We start from the raw sequence: 16,397 nt of genomic DNA on the forward strand, positions 1-16,397 counted from the left end.
AGCTGTCAAAAGAGGTGTATAATTTTGCAGTTGTAGCTAAGGTTTGATTAGTGTTTCCATTATAAATCTGTTTGCAAAGGCTTTCGTGCTCATGACAAGGGCCAAGGCCCTGGGTTTGGAGGAGCAATTTTGGTGCGAGGGCTTTTCCCTGCCACAGAGTGATCTGACCTCAACAGTCAGGTTCTGGGCAGCCCAAGGGAAGCACGTGTTGCCCCAGTAAATTATCTCTCTTAGCACATGCTGAGCCCCTTGGAGGCGTAGGACCTCCAGCTCCTCTCTGAGATGGGACACCCACCCAGTTCTTCATCTCTCCCCTGTTCTCTGGGCTGTGTGCCCAGATCTTCAGCTCAGTCATGGCCTCTTCTGTAAGCTGGATGCTACCGTGACCCCCGTGCAGATCTCACAAGAAGCTTTTGCAATAAACTTAGCGTAAGCCGAGGAGCTGCACCGAAGGGAACAAAAAGGAGAGACCTGGACTCACGCATAGTTACAGTGTCATTTAAATGAGGGCCCTTGAGTCACGTAGAAATCCTTCATGGGGTGAGGATACTCTCAGAACAGGACCGGGAGCCAGAAACTCACCTTTAAACCATGTCTTGGCTTTATGGCCCCAGCTTATTTGCCTCCGTTTCCCCATCTATAAGTCAGGGAGGCAAATCTGAATTCACAGGGGAGCGTGGGGACTTGTTAGTTGATGTTTGTATAGTACTTTGAAGATGAAAAGTGCAGTGTAAGTGCTTATTACAATAATTGCAAGCAATTCACATAGCAAAAATTACATTACAGCTATGTGACACCCACAAAACAAGGAATTAAAAACAAGCTGATGTCTCATGGATAACTTCTACAATTATTCTATTTAGGAACAGCTCCGTTTACTGCTATTTCTGCACTCTTTCTTTTTGAGCACCAAATTCACTCAGAATGTGCTGGTTATTAGAAAACTGTAAATAAAAAAAAAAAGAAAGAATTACAGTAAGTGAAAAAATATGATTGCTTGAGGTGGAGATAGTCCATTTTCTGAAATGTTTGTAGTAATGAGGTGAAAGGATGTTCAGGACATGGGCTGATAGAGTCCAATTGCATATATGCTTTCCAGCATGAAGTCTTTGCTGGGTTTCTTCCTCATGTTCATAGCTTGGTTTCCACTAAGCCCCTTTCGTTGCTCATGGCAAAGCTGGGGTGATATCCAGTGTACTTGCACCAGAAGAGGCGTATTGATGACATTTTGCTCAAGTATTCAGTGTTCTTTTCATGTCAAGGGTGCACCAGTACAGTAATTTTGCAATATTTTAAACAGAGCTGAGGAATCAATTTACTTGGCTTTGTTTTCAAGGGCAATCTGTTTTCTCCTAATACCTAATTTTCCATATCTTTCTAATAGTGGTTTGATGCCTCCCAAGCGAAGTCGAGGGAAGCCAGCTCTTTCTCGGGTGCCCTTTTTGGAAGGTGTGAATGGAGACTCTGATTACAGCAGCTCAGGTGAGAATGGCCATACAGCACACCCTGCTCCTGTCCCACCACACCGTAGGGCCGACATCCATCTGAACCAGAGGGAGCAGGTCTCAATGCACGCCGGGAACCAGCCCTGCACAAACTATCCCTGTTGTATGATCAGGCTGCTGACCTGCCCATGCATTACCTGCTTTGTTACAAATTTATGTTACTGCATAAAAGGTTTTTGCCGATTGCCTGTGCCCTGTGTTCCCCTTGGATGGGTGCTTTCTGTAGGTCTGGTGTGTGTAATGTGCCTGGCACTGCTTTCTCCTGTTTTGCGACTAGTCCTCTTTAGTGACACTGCAATACAAACAGTAAATCATAATTATAAGAGGGGTCTCTCTGGAGATGAATTCATAGCTGTTCCCTCTTGTATTGCTATCATTGCTTTCAAGGTCTTTGTAACAAAGTCATCTTTGTCAGACTGTGCTGTACATCAGTAAAATTAAGTCACACTCCTCTAATACTACCCAAGGCACTACACCAATCTTCCAGCACTCACACGACCAGATTCCTGTCTTTCTTACAGTGTGTTAATAATAGAGTTATTGCAGGTTTATGCTGAAATCAGAGTTCAGCTTTGACTCCCTGATACGCCTGTGCCCTTCTGTACAGCTCCCGTGTGCTCGCTCCTGTCTCCCTGGGAACCATTATTATCCTGGACCCCATGTGCTCAGCAATCTGCTTTGGAGATAAGCTTACAGAGCAGGGCTGGTACTGGGAGAATTAGAATCAGTGGGACAATTCTGTGTTTTAGAACATCAATTCATTAATGGAAGAATACATCTGGAATGCAGTAGTGGAGAAGCATATCAGATCCATCTTGGCAGGGTGCTCATTTGGGTTGTACTCACCATTTTCTAGATTAATTTTGACTTCTGGTAAAGCCAGTGTTTGACCATTCCCCTCTCCTCCCCCCCCCCCCCCCCCCCCCCGCTCCCTGAGCAAGCACTACTTGCTGTAAAATTCACATTAATGAAAATTACTCCTTTTCCAGGATCAGGAGCTGGCAGGTTAGTTATTCATGTCTTGAATGGATCTTTTGCAATACTTCTAACTTAAGTTTGAAAAATTTGATGACTAATACACTTCTGTCAACTAGAACCAGGCATTTCCTGCAGAGATCAAATAGCCCCAAAGTATATGGTATCAGAATCATCTAGATATTTGTATTTAGGAGGAATAAAAAGGGGCTCTCTGAACAGTGGTCCAAATTAATCTCAGATACAGCTTCATCAATTCCATTGAGGATGGATTTGGCCTGGTGGAGCCTAATGGACCAAATTCATCTCTTGTATACCCATTTGATTTCAGTGATATAGCAGCTATTCACTTCAGAACTGAATTTGATTAATATTTCCATGTTGAAGAGCTCATCTGAAGCTATGTGCATGCATAGACTTAGACCCATGATTTAGGAGACTGTGGCATTATCTTAATGTGGAACGTGACTGTATTGACAGAGCATAAAGAAGGCTGGACGTTCACCATGGCCAGGCTGGATCTCACTGCATGTTAAATTTTATCATAAACTTACTACAGATGAGATGTGTGTCTTATCACCTCTGGTTTGGATACCCAGTGCATATAAGTACAAACAATAAGTGGCTTTCCATTTAGCTCTAGATCTTGATTGAGAGAAATGGTTTGGAATTGTGCATATGTGCACACAGTAGTGATTAGATGTATGCTTTTGTGTGATGAATAGCTGGACAATAGGTTTGTTAAAAAAAAAAAAAAAAAGGTGAAATTCCAGATTTCTGCTTGCCGCAGAAGCAAATAGGTTAAAAAATTAAAACAAAAATACTGTCAGTATGTTTTAAGTACAAAAGTAGTTAATCTGTTTTAGCTAATTGCTACTGAAACAGTGCAGACCATCATGCCTGGGTTAGATGACGGTGTGGTTTCTTGTGTTATCATAACCCCTTTGCTAGTAATTGCCCTCCTAAGCCATGTCTCCTTCTGTCCCTTAGGCAGGACTCTCCTGATGTCCTTTGAGAGTCAGGCTGAGCTGGAGCCCTTGGAGCTTGTGTGGGCCAAATGCCGTGGCTATCCCTCCTACCCTGCCTTGGTAAGTACCCCATTGCTCTCTCACAGCCTGTACCTGCAGCGCAGGTAGTCCAGAACACAGTGCTAGTGTGCAGTGTAACCAGACAGAAAAGGAAAACTTCCCGAAATCATGCAATATGTGGTTTTTTTTTTTCTTTCCCCTTTGCACAGTTAATTTTCCCTGTGCTCATTGTTTCAGAACATTGCAGAGGATTCACAAAACATTGGTCTCTCGGTGCCAGGGATAGGAGGAGATCTTTCCTCTCCTCTCTTGTTCACTCTGCAGGTATGGGGAAAGTAATCGGTACTGTTGGCATGAGAAGACCTAAATTTTGTAAGGGCAGGCACCAGGTTCCACTGGTGTCTAACTGCCCACACCTTTTCCTGTATAGTGAGTACATCTCCACATGTAGGTGCCCAACTGGCCTTGTGATGTATATATCCTCTTGCAATAACCATATGTTTGATTTAAATATGAGAATATATGCATGTGTTTGCACCTAGTCCTTTGAATGATATTTCCTTAATATTTATCCGTCTTTGGATATTTGACCATTAACATGAAAGCCATAAACCTGGCTTCAGTGAGCATCGCGCTTGGTTCCAAAGCAAGACATGACATGCAGCTGTTGCTAGGAAGTGCCAGTACCACTGCAGGCTTTTAAGTACTTGTTAAGTTATCGACAGAGATTGCTGAAGTAAGTATACAAGTAAGAACATAAGATAAGCTGACTATGGTTTGTTTTTTCTGCTACTTTTAAATATATCCCTTGAGATGTGGCTCTTCCTGCCATCTCTGCTCCACGTAATTTCTGCATGGCTGCAGCCATCCCCTTAAGTACCTTTATGGTTGGGATCGTTAAGACAGACAGCGCTTGTGACTGCTGAGAAATTGTAGCAAGTGTAGTCATCATGGACATTATACAGGTCTCTACATCCAAGCAGCAGAGCTGTGAAACTGGGCGTAAGCTGACCCAGCATGTATGCCTGGCCATGGCTGAGCACAATTCTGATGCTGTCAAAAAGGGCAGATTCTGCTAAAAGAGTGACCCTCATCCATGCTCTTACTCTAAGTGGGAGGCCAGAGGAGGGAACAGCTATGGATCTGCTAGCTGTGTTGGCCAGCCAAAGTCCTTTTAGATCTTCATGTGGCTACAGCCAAAGTTAAACTATGCTTAGCATGGCTTTAAACACTGAGATTGCCCCCCAAAAAGGCATTTTTTTTATAGCAATCTGTTGCTGTGGTAAAGTGTCTTAATAAATTCCTACAGCTGGCCAATGTCAAAGCCAAGCTGCTTTTTCAAGCCCTTAGGAGCCAAGATCAGGAGGCAAAGAAGAGAAGACTGAGTATTGCATCGACCCTTTGGTGTTTCGTTCTCCTCCTGTGGTCACATAGCACAAATGTTGGACGTTGACATTTCTGCTTTATGTGGGAGAATCGATCCATCTGTTGTTACTTCTCTCCAAAATGACTATAGTCTGTGTTCCCCTAGCCTGATAAAGCTGGCACTGCTTGTTGACTCTCTCAAAATATTGGGCCTGATTCTGATCTAATAGCAGTATAAATCTGAGCAATGCCGCTGAAGTCAATTGAATTGCACCAGAATGGAGCTGTTGTAAAATGGCATTATGCCTGCTGAGTACAGCAATGGTGTTACACTTATTGTATGAGTTTGGAGTGAGGGAGGGAAATCCTTTGCTGAACACAACAATACTGAGTTTGTACTAAATTACCAGTTAGTCTAAATGCATCTACATCCACACAGAACCACACACTTAGATCCTTTCCCTTTTTTAAGATCAGGTGCTTGGCTTTTGGACTGACTGGTGTCCCTTCCACAGGGGAAGCCTCGAGGACAGGAGAATTCTTTAAAAGGAGCTGCTGAGACAGAACAAGCAATTTTGCTTATCTATCCTAAGTAGATTTTAATTGCCTAGCTTGGATAGACTGAAAGAACAGGGGGGGAAAAAAAAAAGGCATTCTCTGCAGTACTTGAAAGGTTTTGTGCTTAAATATCCTTTCCCTGTGTCACTAGATAATCGATCCCAAGATGCCACGCGAGGGTTTGCTCCACAATGGAGTCCCCATCCCAGTCCCACCCATGGATGTGTTGAAGTTGGGGGAGCAGAGGCAGACAGAGGCAGGAGAAAAGCTCTTCCTTGTCCTTTTCTTTGACAACAGGAGAACCTGGTGAGTGTGTGCAGACAGGTGGGGGCCTGTGGCGAGTGCTGTGGCAGAGAGGGAAGATTCAATGTAATCTTTGGTATATGGGAGCATACAGGGATTATGATGATGATGATGTTATATGTAAATTGGAGAATTTAAACACGCAGCAGTCAAGAAGAGTCTAAATAAGGAAGCCAGCCTGCTTTCCCTGCCCAAGAGTACAACATCTGACTGCTCCCCTTCCACGGTGAACAGCCCAGCATCCTTCACCCAGGGGTCACATCACCACAAAAATACTGAGGCACATGAAGAGCCAATTTAGTAGTCAAAATCTGCAGCAAATTAGAGAGAACATTTGACTTTAAAACGCCAGCAGACTGAGCAGCCAGTTCCACTGCTGCACAAAAGATTTGCCAAAAATCTCCAGGGTAACATTTTCAAAATGCTGGGTTTATTCCATATTTAGACTTGCCTGATTTTTCATAGGTGCTGAGCACCTGCAGTTTTCAAATCAAGATACTTGTTTAACATGGAAAATGTAGGTGTAGGCACCTGATTCAGGGCGAGTGAAGTATCTCAAGGCCTTTTACTGCTCTGTCTCAGACAGACTGAATCTGCTGATTTTAGTATCAGTGGCTGACCGTGCTCACACAGTAACAATAACCCAGCCAGATATAATAAGACACAAACCACTGAAGTGCCTTAAAAATAAGCAATAAGGCTTTGAAATCCGTGTATGAAACAATGGGAAACTTGTAGAATTGGAGAATTATGCTGGAAGAGGCGAGTCCCCACAATGAGGCAGGCAGCTGCATGCTGAACCTGCTGGATTATTTAACCAGCAAATGCCACATGGGAACATGAACCAAGCAAATAAATTGTCACACAGGAGGCAATACCTGTGTGCAGCTGGGATCACAGATCCAAAGAGTTTATGCCGCAGACAAAGCGGATGCTGGGCCATTGGGGTGCACATGGGAATGGAGGAGAGAACAGGCTTGCCTCTTCTGATGCTGCCTCTATAAAATAAGATACCAAAAATTTAAAAAGGAGCCTTGTAGTACTTTGAGAGCCCTTCTCCTCCTTCGTCTCCTGGGGAAGGTCTTTGCTGGCATCCCTGGAAGAGCAGGGAACCACAAGATCAGGGAAGGGTGAGGGGCTGGAGGAAGGAGGTCAACGTTGCTCAGAGGCTGTGTCACGGCTGGAGGGAAGGTGCATCACAGGGAGAGAGCAGAGCCGAACACACAGTGGGGTAAAGCAGCAAGGGGGAGTGTTTTCCCCCTACATTTTGGGGCTGCTGCAGTGTTTTATGCAGTCTAAAGAGATGGAGGCAAGGTGCAACACAGGCAAAGGAAAAGCATGTGCTGTCTTCTCGGGAAGCTGAGAAGGGGACCTCATTTGCATCACTTGATGAGTATGTTTGTGTCCTCTGGGGAAAAGAGGTGCCAAGGGACACACTCCTGAGGCTTTTTATTAGTACACTGCATTGTTTCACTGTCCTTGATTACCAAACCCACTTGATACAGAGCTTGTTCTTCAAAGAAGTACTAACGATTTTTAGTGGAAAATCAATGGCAGTGCCATGCTTCCTGTTGCAGTAGTCATCAGTTTTGAAAAATCTAAATCCAAACTTGTAATTGAAACTACCTTCCCAATAAAAATCAGCATTTCCTTGGCTTTGCCCTGCTCTTGTTGAAGACAAGCTTTGATGGATGTTTACACTTTTAAGTGGCCACTCAGAGCCTTGTTTGCAGTTTGTGGGAAGCTAAGGCGCCTCAGGAAAGTCCTAAAACCCCCTCTAAGTGCCAGATTCAAATTCTGCTGACTTCAGTGATGCTGCAGATGGGCTACAAAGACTGAAATCGGTCCGTTGTCTTTGTGGTGAAGATAAGCTGAGCTGCCCTGGGTTGCCCATGTTGGCTGGCTGGGAGATGCATTAAACTGTGGTAGGGGTGGCTGAGCTTGAACTCCTGGGGGCTGGACTTTGTTAGGAAAGACAGATGGCATGTGTCTGGGTGTGCTAGTTAACCTGGGCTAATGACTGCACAATAAAAACTTGCTATAGACAAAGCACTTGCAATTTAAGTCATCAGTTAGTTGGGGTCAACCTGGGCTTGGGTTGTGTCTACTGGAAGCTGCCTGTTTCTGGATGATACTCAGATAGTTTTACCCACCCAAACCCTGATGCTTACAGTCTCTTGGAACATGGCAGAGCTTTCTCGGGGATAAAAACTTAAGTTTCCACCATGGAAGTCCTTGTATTTGCTGCTCTGTGGAACACAGGAATTTCCAAGTTTCCCCTGGAGCTCCAAGGATCATCGAAAGCCTTGAGTAAGGACTCCAAGGAGAGATAAAACTATGCTTGTGCAGGAAGGTATTTTGCCTACAAGTGGTTCTTCCATGTCAAATGCAGGCATTTAAACATTCGTAGCATCATTGTGGGGTGTTAACTATAAGCAAATAGATCACATGAGCATAGGTGCTCCTGAGGAGATGACAACCAGTGACTAATTGCTGCTGAGACACGTGGGGAATGCTTGAGGAGCTGGAGTACTTGGCCGTGTCTTGGAAACTCTTAGGACAAACTCCTTGGCCTGTAGCAGCCATGCAGCGGGTACGAGAGCCAGGCACATTGGAGCAGTCAGCCTCCTGCAGAGAGCTCAGGTGTACCACTGCAAGGACAAGAGGCCTCCAGGTGTTTGTTCTGCTTTCCCTGTTTCCCCTCCTGATGCCCTCAGTGATGGGGCTTTCTATTGCAGGCAGTGGCTTCCACGTGACAAAGTCTATCCCCTGGGCGTGGATGACACAGTGGACAAGTTAAAGATGATGGAAGGACGAAAAACCAGCATCCGCAAGTCCGTGCAGGTGGCATACGACCGAGCCATGATTCACATGAGCCGCGTGCGGGGAGATCATCCCTTCATTACGTCCAATTATCTGTAAGGGGTTGGGGTGACCGGTCCTCCTTTTCCTCCAGACCCCGCGCTCTCTGCGTCGGCAGAGCGGACCGTCTTGTGCACTGACTGGCCAGGGGATGCCGTTCCCAGCAGCTGTCAGCACTCCTCGAAGTACCCTGAAATGTGCCAAAAAGCCTGTCCAGCTTCTTTCTGAATGTGTCTTGCTGAAGAGCTGGCAGGAGATGAAATATATAGTCTACAGGGCCAGGAGTAAGGTAGTTAGGAAAAGCTGCCAGGTGACGGGAGCCAAGGTGAGCTGATGCAGTGACCAGAGCACAGCTCTCGGATGTTCAGACCTCATGCACCCTCCCTCGCCCCTGCCTTCCCCGTGCCGCCGGGGTTTTTAAGTCATCAGCCAGCCCAAGTAATTCCCAGGAACCCGTCACCACTGTAACTGAACCAGGATCCTTTACGGAAATCCCAACTGGACTTTATTGTGCCAAATTTACCCTAACCATCATTGGCCTTTTCATTTTTTTAAATGACATTGATTGTCCCATCACATTAAACAAAAAAATCGTAGCTGGGAGTTCACATTACGATTTTCCTGCCTACGTACATAGTGTTTTCATGTTAGATTTCTGTCACTGCATTTAGAAAAGCTTGAGATTTTTTGGTAACCTTCCCCTCTGCTGCACACACTTACATGCATAGATGCACAGAGCTTTAAATACAAAAAGAAAATTACCTGATTTTTGTGTGTGTGTGTATGTCCTAGAAATTTATTTGGTAGTTTCACATTTAAATTCTGATTTCTGTGACTGTGCTTGTTCCAGTAACATTTCATATCATGGTTTAGTACAATACTGAGTCTAAGCAAAGATAACTTCCTTTTTTTAAGAAGTAAAACTAATTTTGGAGGTGTCTAATGAGCTGGAGCAGCTTTGCAGGCACTGAGGTTGATCAGGGTTGGAGAGAGATACATCTTTTGTGTTGGTTTATGCACATTTGGTGTAAGGCTTCTCTTCCTTTCTTCCCTTTTTTCTGTCTCTGACGTTTTCCTCTGGCTCGGTTTGGGTTGAAACCAAGCGCTAACTAGAGCACACGACCATTTTGCCTTTTCGCCTTCTCCCACACACACATATCCTTTCCCTGGTGTGTGGGTCTCCAGCGTTGTCATCCATTAAAACCCAAGTAAACCCAGCTCTGCAGATAATCCCTGTTTTTTTGGGTTTGCATTGAAAAAACAGGGACAACTGATGTTTGGAAACTTGATGACAAAACCTTTTCTATTAGCCAAGGACTTTATGATTTCTCTGATCTCTTCTGTTGTGTATCCCTTTTTGCTTTCCCATTTTAAGAACCAAAGGTGCAGAGCAAGATTGTAGATTGAATATCATCATTTCGCTTTTTAACTCAATATTTTTTTATTATTTTAACTTTTTCATACTGAAGAGAATGTGGGGTCAAAATAATAATAATAATTAATAATAATAATGAATAGTGGGGAGTAATCACTGCCATTTCTACTTGGTCTACTTTTTTAAAATACCACTTCTTATACATTGGGACATGGAACCACACTTTAGGGAAGATTCCTGTAACATATAGAGATGGGGCATAGGATTTTGTAATAATAATAATAATAATAATAATGCCTATGGAGTGTGGCTAGGGAAGGATGTTGTGTATATAGTTGTAAAATATTGTTCTAAATTATTTAGACCTATTGTCACCATTCTTGAAGTCCTCAGTTGTGTTGCTGGGTCTTTTATATGCACACAGTGTAATTTATTTAACGGAACATACACTTTTCCAGGTGGTAGCTCAGCTGTGGACTTGTGACCTGTGTATATGTTTTAAGATTTTGGGAGTTGGGTTTTTTGGTTTTTGTTTTGTTTTGTTTGTTTTTTAAATGACATTTTAGAATTTGAATTGGCTAATATCCTGCTGTTGCTACGGGACCTAAACGTTACTGTCAGTCTGCTGTAAAGCACAGATCGCTCTATTTATTGTAGAAAGTGAGTTTATTTGCTTTCTAGAATTGTTTATATCAGATGGTATAAGAGAGGTAATAAGAAAATCTATGCTTGTAAAGAAAAAAAAATGCTAATTTTACCTACTATAATCTGACTGTCTGAGACTATATTTTCTCTCTGAGAAATAAATGTTCTAATGTATAAAAAAAAAAGAAAAAGAGTCCTTCCTTGCTAGTGTTGTCCTGAGTTCCAGGACACTACTTAATGTGATGGTGTTTATTTGTCCCAGTTGTCCTAAACGCAGGCATAAAGCGGTTGCAAAGAGCAGTGATAGGGAAGGGACACATGGAGGGATGTTTCTGCCTCGAACGAGGTGAGTTTATTCCCTGTGCAATGGGTAACAGGGTTGGGTGCTGCAGGATGGGATCCCACCGGGGGGTGGCCGGGAGCCCCGAAACGATGGGAACTGGGGGCTTGAATCCCATCTGCTGGTGATGGCCCTTAGTGGGCCTGAGGGCTGCTGCGATGCTGGGGCATGGGCAGTGAGATGTGCCAGCAGACGGAGACAGGAGCCAAGCGATGCGGCGATGGCAGGGCTGGACTCTGCAGCCAGGCTGGTCCCTGGCTCCTGGCTGGGGAGGGTTTCTCATCTTAGCAGGGCTCTTGCATTGTCTCTCTTCCCTAAGATGCATTTTCCCTCCCTGCACAGGTTCGTGTTGCTGCAGGCGGTGGTGCACCATCAGGACCCCTTTGCTGCTCGGCCCCTCTGTGTAGAACCCTGGGTTTCGCTGGAAGCTGCTGCTCTCCGAGGATGCAGGTATCGTTCCCATCCACCGCGAGCACAAAGCCCTTCTGGGGCCAGAGGCACAGATCCACCGCTGTGATGCAAAACCCTGCAGGAGCCAGGGGATGCTTTTCCCTTTATTTCCCCCCATTCTGTTGTCAGCTCCAGCACCACAAATTCAGCAGGAGACATATACGGTCACCTGCTTTGAGGCCTCATCCTGGCTCTCACCTCCTTGCCCAGCCTCTCTGCCTGCCTTGCCGGCACATCCTCTGCCTCCCAGGCTCAGACAATTGTCAGCCTGATCCATGAAAAGCCCCGGTTTCCAATAATCTCCCGTCCCCAGCAGCCGCCATGCTGTAATGGTCCTTGACCCTCATCTCCAACTGATACTGAATACTGAGTAATTAAATTCCTGTTTTCCCCCTAATATGTTTGTTCTTTCAGATGCTTCTGCCTTCAGTTTGAAGGCAGGGCTGCCATGGGTCTCTGCAGTACCAGTTTGTAAAGCTGGGTTTGCCCTGCCTGGATCCAGCCCTGGCAGCAGCATCTGCAGGAGCTGCTGAGATCCACTGTCCCTCCAGAGCTGGTGCAACAGCATCTCCTGGGGCTGCCACCAACGGCACCTTTGCCTGAAACCAGTGATTAATTTGCAGTTTTGCAAGCAAAACTTTCTGGCAGAGAAGTTTAATTTCCCCTTGATTACGTGGTGCATGTTACTTGGTTTTGTCAATGCTGCAGGTGCAGCCATCAGCCCTGCCCCATCCGTTTCTCTGTGTTTCTTTTCAGAGTTGCAAAAAAAGAAGAAACAAAATCAATGAGAGCAAGAAGATCCCCTGGCTCAGCACGCTGGCCAGATAAGGACATAGCTCTTTATCTGGTGTTGGGGCGATGCCGAAGGCCAGCAGATTTTGATCAAGGGGAGGGGAAGTTCATTGGATTTCTGCAACCATTCCTAATTTTCTGAATTTCATTTTTTTGTCGAGGTGCTGGGTGCAAGGGTGGCAGGTAATGGCCATGAACGAGTTATGTCCCAGAGACAGAGAAGGGTCTTGCTTGTGGACCTGCCCTTCAAAAAGCCTCCCAGAGGAGACCGAAATGCAAGAGCAGGGTGGTCCGTGCCCCTCTGGCTGCTGCAGCACTGGCTCAGGGGTGCAGGGGGGGTGCAGGGGCCATGCCCAGCCCTGGGTGCCCACAGGTAGGTGCTCACACACATGTATTTATTTGTGGGATGGGTCTTCTTAGGGCAAGTGCTGCTTCCACACCAACAGAGGATGAGTTTTTCATGTACTGACTACACAACCACAGTCATAGGTACATCCGGGGGACAGCTCTCCTTGCATGCTCATTATAATTGTCGGTAGGTATAATTAGCACTTTCTATATAGACATAGCATATATATGCAATGCAGGTATGCTTCAGGAGAAAATGGGGGCAGCTTTCTCCACTGTGTGTGACTCAGCCAGACCCTTGGGGAGGTCCCAGTCCCCTTTGGTGAGGACAGGGGAGTTCACACTAGGCGCTGTGCATGGGTTTGGCCTCGGGCTTTTCTGCGTGAGAAAAAATGACGGGAGGGAAGGAGCGGCGTGGAGCCAGCTCCTTAGAGGCAGATGGATAGCAGGTGACAAAACCTAACGGTGCCGCCGTGCTGAGGATTAATCCTCTCCTGCTCCGGCCTCCCAAAATAGCCCTGGCTCGCTGGCCTGTTCCTTGTAGGATGCGTCCAGGATCGGCAGCCCCTGGAGCCAGGGTCCCCACACTGGCCTGGGTGAGGGCCACTGTGGTGGGGAGTGGGGGCTTGGGGCAGCGATGGGGAGGAGAGGGAGGGTAGCAGGTGGGTAATACATATTTAACGTGTGCTTCAGCGCTTGGAGCGCTGGAGCTTGGGTAGCAGCTAGGAGGAAAGCCACAAGCTATATTTTTATTTTTCTTCCTTGCAGCAGCAGATGTGGGCAGCCCTTGTCCTCGAGGCAAGCCAGGGCCCCTTTGCAGCTAAGGAGGGGAGGGGAGTCTGACCTGGGAAGGATGGAGATGGGGAAGAAAGGCAGCATGGATGGACAGGACGGGCAGATAAAGGTGAGGATGAGGAGGGAGGGGCAGGCGAGGGAGACGGGGGGCTCTGCTTCCAGTGTGTGATTAGTTTTTCTTTAGCGTTGCTCAACCTTTGATGGATGATGCTCCGCTGTAAAACGCACTGTAATTACTCAGCGGGACAGCAGGGATTCATCAGTGGTGATCAATATTCACAGCATCTATCATGCCTGCGGGCAGCCCGACCCACTGCGCACGCAGGATCTGGCACTGACCCATAACCTGAAATGCCGTGTGTGTCCCTGCAGACCCCCAATCATTTGGGGTGAAGCCGTGCAGACCCACAACAGTCTGGGACCATGCACAGGGCTTGCAAGAAGCTGCTAATGATGGTGCAGATGTTTTTGGCATGTGTTGTAGTGTGTGCGCAAGCATACAGGTGCATGAAAAAGGGAAACGTTAAAATTTCCAGCTCTCTCCTCTTTCACAACCCGCATCCCTTTTTCTCTCAACACTTCACAGCTCCTCTCTGGAGCTTGCACCCAAACCCAGGGGCTGGGAATGGGCATCTCTTGGCACCTTCCATGGGAAAAGCACCTTTCAAGAGCCGCACCGTCAGCTGCTGGGCAGCATCGGGTGTGTGGGAAGTGGGCAAGGAGATGGCTCCAAAATGCAGTTACTTACTTTTCCCAAGTGTAGTTTTAGTGCCCTTGAGTCCACAGTCCCTGATTGAGGGATGTCCTGATGTAATGCTGATGTTAAACTGACACTGTCAAGTAATTAAAGTCCTGCATTTATTGTAGCCTGGTTTAGGAAAGGGAAAGGGGATTTTTTTCTAAGCATGCCTGGAATTTTTATTTGCCCTTATTTACTACCATCTGTGGAAATGATTATAAGTTTGTTTTGTTTTTTTTTACTGTAGACGTTTTGCAGCGTTTGCAGATCAGGAGCACTTCAGTGCGTGCCAAGCAGGAGGTGAAGCTGATGGCAAACGGAGCTTGGGCCTCGCTCCCTGCTGAGAGAAATACAAAAGGAGTGTGTGGCCGGGCTGGGGAAGGGTTTTGTGAAAAATCTCCACAACCAGCAGGTGTTTTCCTTAAAGAAAAGCCCAGCTTTTGCTCTGATCAGAGCCCTTTTGATAATGGAAATAACTATATTTTGTTTGCCACTCTTGGTGTGAGCCAGGCGAGCTGGGACGGTGCTGGGGAGATGCTGGGGTGAATCCGTTGGGATTCAGCTGTGTCTCAGTTCTGTTCCTGGCAGGAAACCTCCCCTTGCCCACGGTCCTGACCCAGCAAGGAGAAGCTGAGGCTGTAAAACGTGTATTGGAATTCAGTGAGGTTTTCAGCGACGCGCCAGAGTTACAGGGGTAACCAAAATGGGGGGATGGACAGACAGACGGACAAAGGATGGACGGGCAGTGCTAGAAACCAATGGCTCTCGCAGTGCTCACATGGATGGGGAAACTGGATTTTCTCTCCAGTTTATTGACTTCATTCTTGGCACTGTCCTGATCAACTCCTCTCTTCCCACCCGTAGGTATTTTCTTAAAAGAATTCCTCCAGTAAAAAAAATACAGAACACAAAAAACCCCACCTGGCTCATTCTAAAAAACACAATATTAAATTTTATATCCTCATTTTCTGGCTAATCAGATCCCCCACTGGCTGGAGCAAACAACCGGCCCGTTGTACAAGACAACGAAAAGCGGCACTTTAATAACAGAGCAGTGAGCAGCTGCCATTCTCCCCCGCTGCCATCCATCAGAGAGTGTTTGATAGAAAAGAAATAAAGGAACCAGTAAGACATTTTCAATGGATGGAAATAAATGTTAGAGCTTTGCCTGGGGATTTATGGAGACCGTTGGCCAGGGACATGATCCGAGTTTGCTGGGACAGGCAGCGATGCATCCTGAGACCAGTGCATGGCAATCTTTTGCCCCGGTTCTTATTTTGGCTGTGTCAGATTTCCTGCCCATCAGCCATGTTTGATCAACACTCATTAGAGCAAAATTAATATCCCCGCACACGGTACGTGTTGCTTGGAGTCCAACTCCACTTTTCAAGGCGATGGAGCTGTGCAGCCCCACAAGCTGCAGTGCTGTGACCCCGGTGCGAAGCCGTGGAGCCCTGTGAGCTGGGGAACATCTGCAGCTACAGTACACGCTGGGCATTTCCATGCGCACGGAGAGCTCCTGCCGTCGGAGAAAAGCCAGGAGGGCTGCCAGGACCACTGAGCTGTCATGGGAACTTGCATGGGGATGCTGGTGAAGAAGTTGCATCATAGCTCATGTGTTTTAACTCCCTTTTTACTTCGACACTGATCAGAAAGGAAATGAAAGTGTCATGCTAATGTATTTTAATTAGTCCATTAGCATTGCTAAATAAAATAAATTTTGCAGGCAGATACGCTTGCTGAAGTGTGAACTTTAATTTCTCATTCTTGGTTGGGGCTGTACAAAATTATTTCTTCTACCTTCCAAGGAAATTTTAAGCTGCTTCTTGTTGCCCAACCCCGGCTCCTTCTGAAGGACCTGCTCCCTCCACCACGGGGGTCCTGGGGGGCCACACATGGGCTGGGGCTGTGGCACAGAGCGAGGGTGAGGGTTTGGGAAGAGGCTCTTTGGAGACCGGGTTAGGAGAGCTGGCAGGTGCTTAATTGAGTGGGGTGGTGGGAAAAGGATATTTGGACTTTGGTGGGGATGAGATGATTTAAAAGAAACCCTTGTCTCTAGCTCCAGGTGAATTTAAATTAAAGGGAATGGTGTGAGGAGCTGGAATGTGATACCCAGGGCAGGTGAATCTGGGCAGACCTGTAAGTCTGATCGCAGCCATTAGCTGTGGCCAAGGTTCCAGGGAGCTGGCGGAGCTGCAGGAGCAGCGGCACAGCCAGGGAGGAGGCAAGGGAGCATCATCCTGATCCTAAGGGTGCAAAAAGCACAGGTCTGTCCTGCATGTGACTGCTCTGGGAAGCCATCCCGCTGCTCCTCCAG

General features: G+C 46.5%; 1 protein-coding gene across 8 annotated transcripts in view; it reads left to right on the forward strand.

Annotated features, from left to right (window-relative positions):
• The window catches only part of BRPF3 (bromodomain and PHD finger containing 3), a 34,080-nt gene extending 18,269 nt beyond the window's left edge, over positions 1-15,811 (forward strand). For 3 of the 8 annotated variants that reach the window (XM_069771569.1, XM_069771562.1, XM_069771570.1), the window contains exons 10-14: positions 1,385-1,482; positions 3,471-3,568; positions 5,583-5,737; positions 8,473-13,450; positions 14,328-15,811. In XM_069771569.1, coding sequence (XP_069627670.1) covers positions 1,385-1,482; positions 3,471-3,568; positions 5,583-5,737; positions 8,473-8,656 — 535 coding nt within the window. In that variant the 3' untranslated portion in view covers positions 8,657-13,450; positions 14,328-15,811. The remainder of the gene's footprint in view (positions 1-1,384; positions 1,483-3,470; positions 3,569-5,582; positions 5,738-8,472; positions 13,451-14,327) is intronic. The other 5 variants (XM_069771566.1, XM_069771564.1, XM_069771563.1 and 2 more) reach the window with 5 other exon arrangements.
• Positions 15,812-16,397: the final 586 nt, after the last annotated feature.

Source organism: Haliaeetus albicilla, chromosome 26 (assembly GCF_947461875.1).
Source record: "Haliaeetus albicilla chromosome 26, bHalAlb1.1, whole genome shotgun sequence".
Lineage (NCBI taxonomy): Eukaryota > Metazoa > Chordata > Aves > Accipitriformes > Accipitridae > Haliaeetus > Haliaeetus albicilla.